We start from the raw sequence: 13,810 nt of genomic DNA on the forward strand, positions 1-13,810 counted from the left end.
CAGAAAGCAGCTGAGGGTATTTTGGTAAACCTTTTCCAAGGTAATGGCACAAAGGTGAATTATTAACACTTTCTGTACATACCCCTGCCACTGAGTGGGAGCAGGAAAATCATAAACAGCAAACAAGAAAAAAACAGAATCTTTGAAGCCACCTGAATGCTTCCTTTTGAGAGGAATCTGGTGAAGAACTGGGAAGAGGGGTTGCCTAATATCCTGGAGCAAATTATACTGAGGCAAAAAACAATCAGACCATAAAAGAAAAATAAATCTCTCCCCAGTTCCAACCTAGCTCAGCACACTGAGCACTGTTGGGGGAGAGAATACAAACTAGTTTTTGAGCAGAAAGCATTGGATGCTCCACACAGGCTGGTTTTGATTTTGGAAAATAATTCAGGAATTATTTTAAGAGACTGGGGCTTGGGGGGATGGGGGAGGGGAGGAGGGGTATGGGGCCGGCTGTAGGCATCAGGCCAGCATAATACAGCGCCGTATGAATATGGTGTGACCAGATGGTCTAATTAAATCCTAAATGACTCGTGGGGTAAATGGTAGGCGGGTCAAAGCAAAAGCTACTGGCTTTGTGCAGAGGGTATATTAAGAGCATCCCATTGGAAAAGCAAGGTGAGGCACTGACTAGGAAAGCGCGTGCTGCTCCTATTCCCTTCACTAGGACACAGAAACGCTCAGAGGAGCTGAACTTACCGGGTAGTACAATCTAGACCCAGAGCCCCTGAGTTCCGGGGGGCACTGCAGCAATAACAGCAAATGTGCAGAGACGCGCCACACACGCACCGTCCCCCAAAGTCCAGGCTCTAAAATTATTTCAGGAAAGAGCCGAAGCGGGGAAGCCGTTCAAGACGCGCACCTTAGTGCATCCTTGTTAGGGCCTGGAGGGGCGGGGGAGCAGACGGGGGGCGCCCGGCTCGGCGGCACGTCCCGCCCGTGCGGCCCCGGAGGGCGGGCGGCCGCCATCAGCTCCCGCGGTCCCGCCCCCCGCCCGCAGAGCCCGGGCGGGATGGCGGCGGCGCGGGGCCGGGTGCTCTGTCTCTTCGACGTGGACGGGACCCTGACGCCGGCCCGGCAGGTAGCGAGGCGCGGGGGCGCGGGGCTCTGGGGGGCGAGGCCAGCGAGGCGGAGCTCGTCCCGCCGGCTGCGGCCTCACCCGCTGCTTCCCCGCCAGAAAATCGAGCCGGAGGTGGACGCGTTCCTGCGGGAGCTGCGGGAGAGGGTGCACATCGGCGTGGTGGGAGGCTCCGACTATGCCAAGATAGCCGAGCAGCTGGGGGAAGGGGACGAAGGTGAGCGCGGCGGACGAGGTCTCCCGGGGGCACCTGTGCCCTAAATCCAGCCCCAAGGCTGCCCTTGGAGCGGCCGGTCGTGCCCAGGCGGGAGCTGCTGCTTGGCTCCCTCTCTCCGAGTGTGGAGGGCAGGCAGGGATGCTCCGATCCGTGCTGCCGGCTCCAGTCCAGGGCTGCCGGCTCGTTTTGTACGAGCTACCTCAGAGCTCTGACAGCTTCACGCCCTGCTGGCAATTTTCGCCTCGCTGCTGCTCCGTGATGGGGTCCCCTCGGGTTCCTCCTCACGTTCCGATGGGGGCATGGGGTAGAGTAAGGAGTGGGAGGGCGAGGGGGCAGCGCCTGCCTCCTCCACCGTGTTCTCCTTCTCTGCTTGGATGACAAGCGCCACTGGGCTCCAAGCTCTGCCTCCCACTTCGCTAGTGGAGGGAGGCCGAGAAATTCCCGGCTGAGGCTGATTGCTGAGTCGCCAGTGCTGCGTGTCTGGGTCGCAGGGGGGGCTGGAGTTAGATAACCAGTAACCACATCACCCCAGCAGCCTGGCAGTGGGGAGGGCACAGCAGAGAGAGGAGTAGCACGTATGTAGCTGAAAGCCAAACATTTGTGAGCCTTTATCTTCGTCCTGCAACTGATTCAACCCGTGACCTCAGTCAGGTCGTTTCCCCCTGCGTACGTCACCTCCCCACCCGGGAGCAGAAGATAATCTCCTCATCCACTTGGTGGGAAGCAAGGAGCGTAGGATGGCCAGTGGCCCTTTGCAGAGCACAGGAGCTGTGGAAAGCACAGTCCAAGGAAGCAAGAAGATGGGCTCACTCAGTCCTGATCCCAGTCCTTTTTGCCCCTTTTCCCCGGCAGTAGTAATGTTTCCTCTTTTTTTCCTCCCCTCTCAGTCATTGATAAATTTGACTACGTCTTCGCAGAGAACGGCACAGTGCAATACAAGAATGGGCAGCTGGTCTCCAAGCAGGTGAGTCCAACTCCCTTTGCAGCCATGGCTCTCCTGCCCTGTGCACCGAGGGGAGCAGCGCCTGCCCTACCCAGGCAGATGGGCAGCCTCTTCTCCCCAGTTGCTGCTTCTTCCAGATGGGCTTCATGAGAAGTCAGGCATCGTCACTTGCCCTTCTCTTTCTGCAGGCCATTCAGGACCACTTGGGAGAGGAGCTGCTGCAGGATCTGATCAACTTCTGTCTCAACTACATGGCGCTGCTGAAGCTGCCCAAGAAACGGTAACGGCTCAAGCGTAACAAGTGGAAGTCGTGACACTGATTTCCGTGGAGCTGAGCTCCAGATCTCTCCTAAACAGAGCTGATCTGCAGAGCTTGTCTTGCTCCAGGTTTTATCTTAGCGCCCAGAGGCACTGTGTAGGATCACTGTTTCCCTGAGCTGGCCACCTTGGGCAAATAATGGAGGAGTGTGTTTGTTCTGAAGAGGCTGCACTATGTTTTAGCATAATGCCTGCTCTTTTGCCCCTTGGATTTTCCTCCCTGGGAAGCAGGGTGCAGCCGCCGTGTGTATCGCATTCCGGACAATGGTACCAGCTTGTTACTGGTCAGGGCATCAGGCATCACTGGTAGTATATGTTTCCAACCAGGCAAACGAGGGATCTTAAGATGGGAAGTCCAGCTCCTGAGCACACGTTTTCACGCTTTTTCTAACCCAGTGTTGCTGGCTGGCCCTGCTCTGCTCTCTGCCCTGTGTTGCTCACTGCTCTTCCCCTTGAGACCCAGCAGCCAGAGGGTGAGCTGCGTTGGTACACCTCTGCTGAAGGAAGACCAGGCCACTACCAGGACAAGAAAGGGTTGTCTTCCATTGGATCAGCTCACTCTGAGCACAGAAAGAGAGAGAGAGAATTGATGGCATGAAGGTGGAAGGAGGAGCAGGAGGCAGCCTGCAGTTAAACCAGCCTGGTTGCAGGGTCAAACCTCCCCTCAGACCACAGTTTCAAGAACACGTGAGCCACCCAGGGATGTTGGGAGCAGCAGCTCTGCCCTCCCCTTGCCGTGGCTGATTTTTTTCCTGCTCTCCCCCTGTGTTTGTACAGTGAACACAAGCAGGTGAAATTATTCTGGTAGAAGTTGCTAAACTGTGATCCAGATTAGTTGTTTGTTATGAGTCACCACGTGGCAGTACAAGGACCAGTCAGGGGGGCTAGGGTGGCTCCTTGCAACAGAACTGCTGGCAGAAAGCCCCCTGAAAGCACAGGCTGGGACCCAGAGCCCTCAAGGCTGTTTAGTTGCCTCATTGCTGTCTGGTTACCCAACAGCTTTGGTGGAGTTTCAGCTCGCAGGTAGCTCGGATGGAGGATGAGGAAAAATAAAAAAGTGGATTTAGCCTTATGGGATTTCTAGCAAAGCAAGGACTTTAACCCACATCTCCTGAGTCCTGGCCTGGGGTGTGAGCCACCAAACCCTCAGTGCTCCCAGGCTGCAGGCATGGCTGCCTGTGTGGCCATTCCATGAAGTTCCTTGCTGTGTCAGGAGATGGGAGGGGGAGAGCTTTTCCTCCAGACTCAGGGTGGTAAGCACTTTATCACAGAGAAACAGCAGGCAGGGCTGGGAGGGACAATAAGCTCAGGGATCCTCAGCTGGACAGAGGAGGGGATCTCCTCTCCAGCACAAGAATTTCACACTGACAGGGCTGCCATCCCCTGTTGTTTCTGCCCCACCAGTGCTGGCATAGCTGACCCCTCGATGAGAAAACAGAAGTAGCTGGGTTTTTACCAGAGATGAAAGAAGGGAGCAGTTTTCTGCCAGCTCAGTGCTTTCAACCACCCCCCTGAGGAAGCGGCCAAGAAGTGACCCCAGCACAAGGTGAGGGTGGCAAGCAGGAGCTGGATCCTGTCTGTGCAGGCTTAGATAAGAGCTGCAGTCAAAGGTGCAGAGGTCAAGAGGGAGATACAAAGACTCTGATTTGTGTCCCTTGAGGAGGCACTGATTGCTCCTCAGCCTGCTGCCAGACATCAACAGTGAGTTACACTGACCTGGGCCATCCCACTGCCCCAAGGTACTGCCAGCTTCACCCAGCTCACACAGCATTTCTTAAGAGCCTCATGGGTGCCTCGAGTGCCACAGCCTCATCAGGCAGCTAGTCCAGGCCAGTCAATAGCTGTCCTTGCAGTTATCACAACATCAGAAAATGTTATCTGTCATCTCCCCTAAGCTCTTGCTTCCAGCCTATCCCCAGGGCAGGGACCTGGGACCTTTTATTTATCTTCTCTCACAGTCTCTTTGTATAAAACTTTGAGCTCCCTGGGACCTTAAGCAGTTGTTGGTGCCTGATCTGTTCCTGTTGTGAAGCACTCAGGAGTGGGCATGGCTTCTCTCCTCCTGCATGTTCTTGCAGAGCCTGGCTAAGCAGCCATTCTCCTGGAAAGGAGAATGTTGTTTTTGTCTCCTGCCCCAGTGACCTTGTGCCTTTGCCCACCGCAGAGGGACCTTCATTGAGTTTCGCAATGGAATGTTGAACATCTCCCCCATTGGTCGCAGCTGCACCCCAGAGGAGCGAATCGAGTTCTCGGAGCTGGACAAGGTACAAGGGCCAGACCTGGGCCCAGCCTCCCCTTGGCTGCTTTGGCACCACCCCAGATCTCAGGTCTTACGTGCTCCCCCCCTTCCCGAGGAGAAGGGAGGCCCAGCTTCAAGCTGTGCACATGCAACAGGAGGGAGACAGGCTGGGAGACAGGAGCCCAAGGGAGGACACGGATGGATGGAAGAAACCTGATTTCATTAGGGACCACCAATGCAAGGGGGTGGCCAGCAGGATTCCCTGTGCTGTGGGAGAGCCCCAGGGAAGGAGGCAGCTATTTAACAGTGTGTTTCCTCATTTACAGTACCCAGAGATGGCCCAGCAGCCGTATTCTCTCTCCTACTTCCACAGCCCCAAAAGAGCTGGAACTAATGGGCTTTCCAAACTGGGAGGGCCATGGCAGATCTGCTGGGCAGGTCTCTAGAGGATTTGGCCCATGCTCATACCAGTTTCTGCCTGGGGAAGCTTTCTTGGGGTTGAGGGATCAGCTGGGTCTTTGCAAGACTTTTTAAGCAAAACTGGAGAGTTTGGGTTATGAACTGGGCTGTGGGAAGCAGTTGCATTTTATTGCCAGGGAAGGTCTGGGATCTGCTACTCCCAGTGGAGTGAGCTGGTGGCCTGCTTGGACACTGGGCAGGACTGGTGGAAGCTGGCTAAATGGCATGGCACTGGGGCCCAGTGCAGGTGGGGAGGGAGCAGAGTTGCCCAGCAGACAGGGTACAGTGGTTTCTGGAAGACTGTCAACATCTAATTATTCAAACCCTCTTTTCTTCCCTTTCCTCCTTATCTTCCACAGAAAGAGAGGATACGGGAGAAGTTCGTGGCAGCCTTGCAGAGGGAATTTGCTGGCAAAGGCCTGCGTTTCTCTCGAGGTGAGCAGGGAGGGCTTCCTCGGCTTTGCCTTTTTCATGTTTCCCATAAAATTCTGTGAAAGGGAGCAGGAATCCCAACTGTTCCCTCTGAGTGTCTGGAAATCCTGGGAAGAGCAGAAGGAGATTTTAGTCCTGGAGAGCTGCCACAGGGGAGTCACATTTGCATCCATGACGTCTGCATCCATGCAGAGAGTAAGCCATGCTGCAGACTTCCCTCCCTGGGAATCAGCCAGCCAGCCAGGTTTCCATCCTGTGGTGTTATCCCTGCCTTAATCTCAGCTAGTGGAGCCCACTGCTGCCCAGTGGATCTGTTCTGGCTCAAGCATCAGCAGCCGGGCAGCCAGCAGAGCCCCAGGCACACGCACTCTTCTCTAGGAATGGGACAGGAGACTAATGCCTGTCTCGGCTCTGGGGTTTTTTGGGACAGTTAGCTGCAAGGGAAATATCTTTCTTCCTGGAGGGAGAGCTGAGAAGGAGTAAGGAGATTGCAGCTGCCTGCCATGGGCTTTTGTAGGGCCGCTTCTTGTAGGGATGGTTCTGACAGCCAGCTTACCAAAGGTACAGAGCTGAAGGAGGGGCTTGAGCATTCCTGGGTGTCTGGCCAGGATAGGGAGAAAAATGAAGGTGTGTAAGTTGTGGGGGTGATGCTGGGAGAGGATCCTCTGCAGACGTGTAAGATAAGAAGGTTCCACGTGGCGCCCAGCCAAAGGGCAAGGGGGTGAGGCTGAGGCAGTGGGTCACGCCCCAGGCCCTCTGATGCTCCAAGAGCTTTTCTCTGAGAGCCTTCACTTGCCTTTAGCATCCCTCCAGGGGCATCCTGTGCTGCCCACAGAACTGGCACCACCATTTGTCAGAGCAGAGAAAGGCAAGGTCCCTGCTGCTGTGTGCCCTCAGGCACAGGGTGTGAGAGCTGGACAATGGGCCTTTCTCCCTGGGCTTTGGGAAGCTGCCACCAAGAGCCCAGGCCTGTTGTATAAAAGCACAAGGGGAGCTCTGGGGCCCCTGCTCCTCCACAAAGAAAATGTGGGGTGTCTCAGGTCAGGCATCTGAAAAAAGAGCATGCAGGATTGTAGATGTTCTGCCAGGCTGGCTCCATGTGCCTTCTGGCTGTGGAGGATTCAAGGCCCAGAGGTGGTGGGAGGTCTCCCTGCAGCCCCCCAGGCCCTTCTCTGCCTAGGGGAGTAACAGTGCTGGCTGGTTCCCACTACCTCTTCACCCTTAGATTTCTTACCTGCTCCAGCTGACATCAGGAGCCCCTTCCTGCTGCCCAGCTCTGTTTAGAGGGCTAGAATGCAGTGAAAAGCAGTGGTTTTTACAGGTAGATGGCTTTGGATGCAAAAAAAAGAGGATGTCACCAAGTTTAGCTCCTGCTCTGATGCTGGATCCTGCTGCAAGCCTTCCCTGAGCTCATGGGGCACTTGCTCCCATCCTTATCACAGTGTGCTGTCCAGTTTCTCTGCTGCAAGGTGGACATATAGGTTCCATCCCCATCTTTTCAGCCTCCAAGGAGGCTTGCTTCAGGATCCCCAGACCAACAGGAACATTCCAAACAGTCAGGAAGGGGAGGTGCATGGCATCAGGGCTTGCATGTTTGAGCAACCTGGGGTGTCAGTGCCTTTTCTTCAGCAGGAACTGACCCTGTGATTATCTGTCTGCTCGCCCTCTTCCTTAGAGAAGTAGGATTATCATTTAAGAAGGAGGGTGTGAAACTGCAGGATTTCTCGTGGATACTCCAGTAGGTTTCCTGGAGAAGACAAGCTGACTGGCATGAGGTCACACATACCAGCATGAATCCCTGTTCCTCTGGCTCTGAGTGAGACCTAAGCGTGCATCTGCCCTAAGTTGCAGGCTTTATTTTGGGAAGAGTTTGTCTCCTGTCTTGGTGCTGGGACAAGGGTCTCTCTGCAGCCTGTGGACACAGTGGAGAGCTTGAGAGGATGGGGAAGATGCTGCCTCCAAGCACCCCCAAAAAGCAGCAAAGTGCTGGCGTAAACTCTGCCTGGTCCAAGAGCAAGGGCTGGGAATTTTGTTAACCCTTGGTGGCTGTGGGTGTCCATGTCCATATACGTGTTCTCTGGGAAAGCTCCCTTGCCGCTCTGTGTTGGTCACATGTGACTTGGTGCCTCTCTAGATGTTGGCAACCTCACTAAACTCTTGTGTCAAGAGGTCACAGGTCAGGGTCATGCCCTGATTATGTCAACAGGTGGTATCTCCATGGTGGTACCTCCACGGCAGGGTCCTTGGTCAGTGTGCAGAGACAGCATGCAGGAGACCCCAGTCCCTGCACAGTTAAGGAGCATCAGAAGAGTGGTTTTAGAAGGGCCAGTGATGTCCAGCAGGAGCCTAGGGGAGAGTTTGGTGCCAGTCTCCAAGGTCATTGTTCCCTATTGGGACACAGAATTTGCTGGTGCTATCTGCAAGGCATGAGCCAAAATCTCTCGCTGTAAAAGATGCCTCTCTTGGGGAAGAGCCCTCTGGTTCCTGCTTGCCTGCAGGGAAGCAGTGCTAATGTCACCCCAGCCATGCTGATGTCACTGCAGCCTGTTGTCATAGGAACAGCCTCTGCCACTATCCTAGCCATGTGCCAAGAGGAGCACCAAGGCAGAGCTGGTGTTTGTGGCTGCTGTTTGGGGTGGGGGCTCCCGCCAGACATCCAGCCCCCTCCCATCCTCCTGCCCATCTCAGGGTGGGGGGACACCCTGCCAGCTCCCAGCAACGTTGCCTGATGCCCTCCCTTCTCCTGGCAGGTGGCATGATCAGCTTTGATGTGTTCCCAGAGGGCTGGGACAAGCGCTACTGCCTCAATGTGCTCGACGATGAGAGATTTGACACCATCCACTTCTTTGGCAACGAGACAACTCCTGTGAGTATGCCCCACTCACCCCACACATGGCTGCTTTCTCTCCTGCTGCTCCATCGTGGGTCCTATGGGTCCCATGATCCCACTGGTGACAACACAGACCTTTAGTGGTGTGAGAGGGGAAGATGCTGCTCTGTGCTGTGGGGTGCTCTCACGATGGCTCTGCTGGCTTGTGGGGAAATGATTCACCTTGGATTCACTGTGCTGGGAAGCAAGTCCACCTCCCAAAGGCGAGAGGGAGGGAGCAGAGCTCCCAGCATAGCCTCTTCTGCCCCTCTTTTGCTGGTGGGCCAGCAAAGCCCTGCCTGCCCTTGCCCACCAAGTCCCTGCCTGCCCAGCCTCTGGCTCCCCGCCCAGCTTCCCACGGGACACAGCAAAATGTGGATTCATAGATGAGGTTGTTCTGGCAAGACCCTGCTAATGCTGTCCCTATTTTCTATTCCCCTGCAGGGAGGGAACGATTATGAAATCTACGATGATCCCCGCACTGTAGGACACAGTGTCCAGTCCCCCCAGGACACGGTGCAGCGATGCCGCGAAATCTTCTTTCCAGAAAGAGCAAACGAGTGCTGACTGCCCGGTCCCTGCAGCCCTGCCCCAGTTCCACCCTCTCCCCCCACCAGGAAAAGCACCTTCATTTGAGGAATCTGCTCAGGGTAGATGAAAAAACCACTTGACAGAGCTGGTCAGGATGTAACCTGTGAGTGTGGGTGGGCAGCAGGAGGGGGCCTTGGCTGAGCAGCCCCTCAGCACTGCCCGTGTGTGGCTGGGGGTCATGGCACCAGACCCTGCTCGCCTCCAGAGAAACTTCTCTCTTGACAGTTCAGCTGTGGTGGGCGGTGATGCAGATGCTTTTGTGGTCAGAAAGCGTTTGAAAGGGCCAAAGAGTGAGTGTCTGTCCTGCACTCCCTTTCCTCTCCTCTCCTTTTCCACTCACTTTCTCGTAGCGCTTGTGCATGAGGGAGCATGTGGCTCACCTTTCTGTCCCCCTTGCACCTTGGCCAGAGAGGCTGGGGCTGCTGAGACTCGAGGCATTCACCAGAACTGCTCCGAGGCAGGAGGCCAGGAAGGCTGTTTGCTCCAAGCCTGTGGTAGGAAGGAGCAGCTGAGATCCCAGCTTGTTGCACCGTTGTGCTTTCTAATGGAGAGGTCACCGTGTCCTTGCCCTCAGTGCCACAGTATCCCTCCCTGCAGATGACCTGGGAACAGTAGCTTTAACATGGCTGGGCTGCTGCTCTGAGCTTTGCTTGGGTGCATAAAGAAACCATTTCTTCTCTTTAGCTTACAAAAGACGCCCAGGGTTTATTTTCTATATTATTCTCTATTTTCAAGTCAGACGTTGCCTTGCACAGCTGGAGGATCCTGGCACTTCATGCTGGGGAACAGTTTGGGGTAGAAGGATTTCCAGTGGTCTTCCCACTCCTGTATCCATTGGGCATCACAGAATCACAGAATTGTTAGGGTTGCAAGGAACGTCTGGAAATCATCTAGTTCAACCCTCCGCCTTGAGCAGGTGACAGGAATGTGTCCAGGTGGGTTTTGAATGTCTCCAGAAAGGCAGAGTCCCCAGTCTCCCTGGGCAGTCTGTTCCAGTGCTCTGCCACCCTCAATGTAAAGAAGTTCTTCCTCATGTTGAAGTGGAGCCTCATGTTTTAGTTTATGGCCATTGCACATCATCCTGTTGGTGAGCACCACCAAAAAGAATCTGGCACCATGCTCTTGGCATCTGCCTTTGAGATGTTTATATGTATTAACGAGATCCTCTCTCAGTCTTCACTTCCCTGGACTAAACAGGCCCAGCTCCTGCAGTCTCTCCTCATAAGAGAGATGTGTCCTTATAAAAGCTTACCCAGGGCATTCCTAACAGACCAAGTCCCCTTCCCTCCCCAGTGCTCAGCTTTCCATCCTGCTGCCAGAGGCATTTTCAGCGGGGGCCAACACCAGCCATACCTGGTTCATAGAGCTACTGGAGGTACCTGCTCAGCAGTGCCCTCCAAGCTTGCTCTTTCCCCCATCTCATCCTACACACCCAGTTTACAAGCTCAGCTTTAGGGAGACAGGATGTCCTCTTCCTTTCCCTGGATCTTTGTGGGTTGCAAACCCACATCTCTCCATCCTTTGACCTTCTTCCTCACATTGTCCTTTTATTCCTGGCAGTTGCATTGTGGTGCTTGGCTACAGTGGTGACACTTGTCACAACTTGGTGCTCAAAAGGAGCTCAGGGATCCCCTCCAGAGAGATGTCCTGCTTGTAGCTCCCCAAGGTACACAGATCTGGTGTTTGTGGACCTGGAGAATGTCGGAGGTTTCTGCAAACCCTCCCCCACTGTTTCCCAGGAACCTTTCTTATCCCATCCCTGCTGGTTATGGCACTGCCCCATCTCTTGGTCCCGTTTTCTCTCCCCTTTTTCTTCTGTTCCTAGTTTCCTCATCCTGGCTCTCCATTTTCCATTGGCAGCTGGACTACAGAGAGGAGTTTCTCAGCTGGCTACTGCCACCTACCAAGGCACCACCATCCTCCTCAGGCGAGAGACGCTGGTGCTTTTGCACCCAGGGCAGGGCTGGGTCCCCACGCTGCCTCGGGCAGAGTCCTGGTGGCCCTTGGCACTGCTGCCTGGCCACAGGAGCAGGGATACTGCATGACCAGTGCTGGGGGAGTGCCGTCTCCTCCACCTGACTGCACCTCCTAACTACAACACATCAGATCTCTGATGCAGCACATTTGCATGAGCACAGCGGTCTGCCAGGCATCCAGAAATCCCCGGCAAATCCACAAATTCCTCTTTCTACCCAGGGAAGATTTCTGTGTGGGAGAAGAGGACCTGTTGGAGAAGCTTGTATGCAGGATACCCTTTTCACAGGTCATGCGTTTTGGCCCTCCACTGCAACCTTCGTGAAGGAATTGTGTTTTGTGATTCCTTCCTCTCTGTTTCACTGTTGATCAGGTTATGTGTGAGTCTTGGGGAGTTTATTTTTCCTGTGAGTCTATTCATAGCCAGCAGGACCTCTAGTGAGCTTAGTGATGAGTGAAGAGCAGGGTCTGGCCCTGATGGCCTGGGGCACTCTGGTGGCCTTGGGGGCTGAGGTGACTCGCACCTTTGAAGTGAAAGGCATTTTCTGCCTGTCCCTGAGGCCCCTTTGCCATGATGTTCCTCCCATGGTGGGTGCCCACAGCATCAGTGGGGGTTTCTCCCCATGGATGTGAGCAAGCAGGCGTGGCAGGCCCCACGCCTGGAACTGTCTTGGTGTATGGATCCATATCAGTGTGAGATGGGCAGCTCCTGTCTGGCTGATGACAACTGTTAAATGAGAAATATATTTAAATACATAGATATGTATATTAAAAAATTAAAACCAATCCTATTAAAGCCACAACACACAGCAGCTGGAAGCAGTGTGTGCTTTGTGCCCGGCTGTGCTGGGTGAAGGGCAGCCACACAACAGGCAAGACACACTTCAAAGTCCCCACAGCAATGGGGGACCAGCCCCACTCCTGGTCACCCCTCAGAGGAGCAGCAGCCTCCTGTCCCAGGCCCACAGTGTGGAGAATGTCCAGCCCCCTTGGGAACACACTGTGAGTGAATCCTTTTTGATGTCTGGATAAATTCCTGGGTGCTCCAGGTACTTTACCTGAGAGAGTCACTATGACACGTGCACACAGGACAAAGAGCCAGGATGGGCAGGGCTCATGGGAAAGTCACTTTTAATGGTTTATTGCCAATGTTACAAAGGTTGACACACGGTCAGACAGGCGGGAACCACACCAGAGTTGTAAAAACACCAACAAGTCTAGGGTTTTAGTTTATTTCAAAAAAAAAAAAAAAACCAACAGTTTGCCTTGGCCAAGCTGACTGCGTGTCCTGGGGATGCCTGGAGTCTGAGCCACAGTTGCCACAGCCCCTGGGAGAGCCAGGCTTTGGGTTGGCAGTGAGATGGGCCAGAGGGTCCTGGGGCAATCCCTGCACCAGCATGGTCCTCCTGAATCTGCAGGGCCCAGCTGTCCTGCGTGGCACCAGCCTTGCTCTGCTCCTCTCCCCACTTAGCCCTGTTGGCAACAGCAGCAGCAAGAAAGGTGGCAAACACCCCTCTCCATCCATGGTGAGCACCAGCAGTGCCAGCAGCCCCTGCTGGCACGGTGCTCCAGGAGCTGCCTATCCCCTCCTGCCTGGCTTGGGAGGCCCTGCTGGCACCCCACTGTCCCCAGCCCTGCTGTGAACCCCTTAAGATGCTGGTAATTCCTGGAGCATCAGCACTGTTTCCCTGGGGTGAGCTCAAGACCAGCCCAGTGCATGTTGTCCCTGTCCCAGTGCCCTCTGCCCTGTCGCTCCCTGGGGCCATGGGAGCCCACCTGGCAAGGGTATGGCAGAAAAGACCAAAACCAAAGTTTGTGCTTTGTATACAAGACCCTGCCTACACCAAGGGGCTGGGGAGGAGGTGGCTGTGCTCACCCCATGGCCGAGGCTGCTCAGACCCCTCAGCCCCTCACTGCCCCAGCAAGCTACAGACATGCACACACACACACACGCGTGGGAAGGGGGTCCCCAGGGGGCCAGGGGCAAGAGAAGGAGGAGAAGTGTCTGCCTCCCCAAAACCATGTCAGCACTGAGCCAAGAAAAGTGCATTACTGCCCAGCAGCAGCGGGGAGCACAGAGGTGCCAAGTGCCCCCTGCCCCGTGCCCTGGTGCAACCCCCCAGGCACAGCACCGGGTGCCCTGCCTGCAGCTGTCTGCTTCTTAAAACCAAATTTTTGCTGTCTGTAAACCAGCCACCTCCCCGTGGCACCGCTGACCTGAGATCTTGTGATAGAGGGATGTGGCTCAGGTGGGTGCTGTGAGCTGCCAGCAATGGGGATGGGTCTCAGCCACCCAGACCCTGCACAGTGATATGCCACCCCACACCACCCTGTTTGTCCCTGCACCAGGGCATGTCCCACTGCTGCTGTCCCACCGTGGACTGAGTGGGGTGCCCATCTTGCCAGAGTGGAGTTCAGGAGGATGAGCCAAGCAACCCAGCCTCTCCCCACCCCCTCCTGCTCTCAGCACCTGCTTCAGCCCAGTAGAGCTGGAGGGCTGGGGCTAGGGCTAGGCCCGGTTCTCTATTCCCCATGGCCTCAGGAGCAAGGAATGGAACATGGGGCTCGGTGCTGCCCCCGGAGCTGGGGGACAGTCAGGGAGGGCTCTGCTTCCCCTGTCCCCCTCGACAGACACTTACAAACACACACAGAGAAAGGAAACGGTAACCTTATAAAAGACACTGAAC

General features: G+C 55.1%; 1 protein-coding gene across 1 annotated transcript; it reads left to right on the forward strand.

The window, feature by feature from the left end:
* The first annotated feature begins 1,000 nt into the window (after positions 1-1,000).
* Positions 1,001-11,908, forward strand: PMM1 (phosphomannomutase 1). The gene is made up of 8 exons (XM_084205848.1): positions 1,001-1,084; positions 1,181-1,298; positions 2,186-2,262; positions 2,430-2,521; positions 4,724-4,823; positions 5,617-5,692; positions 8,440-8,555; positions 9,003-11,908. Exons 1-8 carry the CDS (start codon positions 1,016-1,018, stop codon positions 9,123-9,125), a joined length of 771 nt encoding a protein of 256 aa, XP_084061974.1. The 5' UTR covers positions 1,001-1,015; the 3' UTR covers positions 9,126-11,908.
* The last annotated feature ends 1,902 nt before the right edge of the window (positions 11,909-13,810 follow it).

The sequence above is a fragment of the Fringilla coelebs genome (assembly GCF_963513975.1).
Source record: "Fringilla coelebs genome assembly, chromosome: 5".
Lineage (NCBI taxonomy): Eukaryota > Metazoa > Chordata > Aves > Passeriformes > Fringillidae > Fringilla > Fringilla coelebs.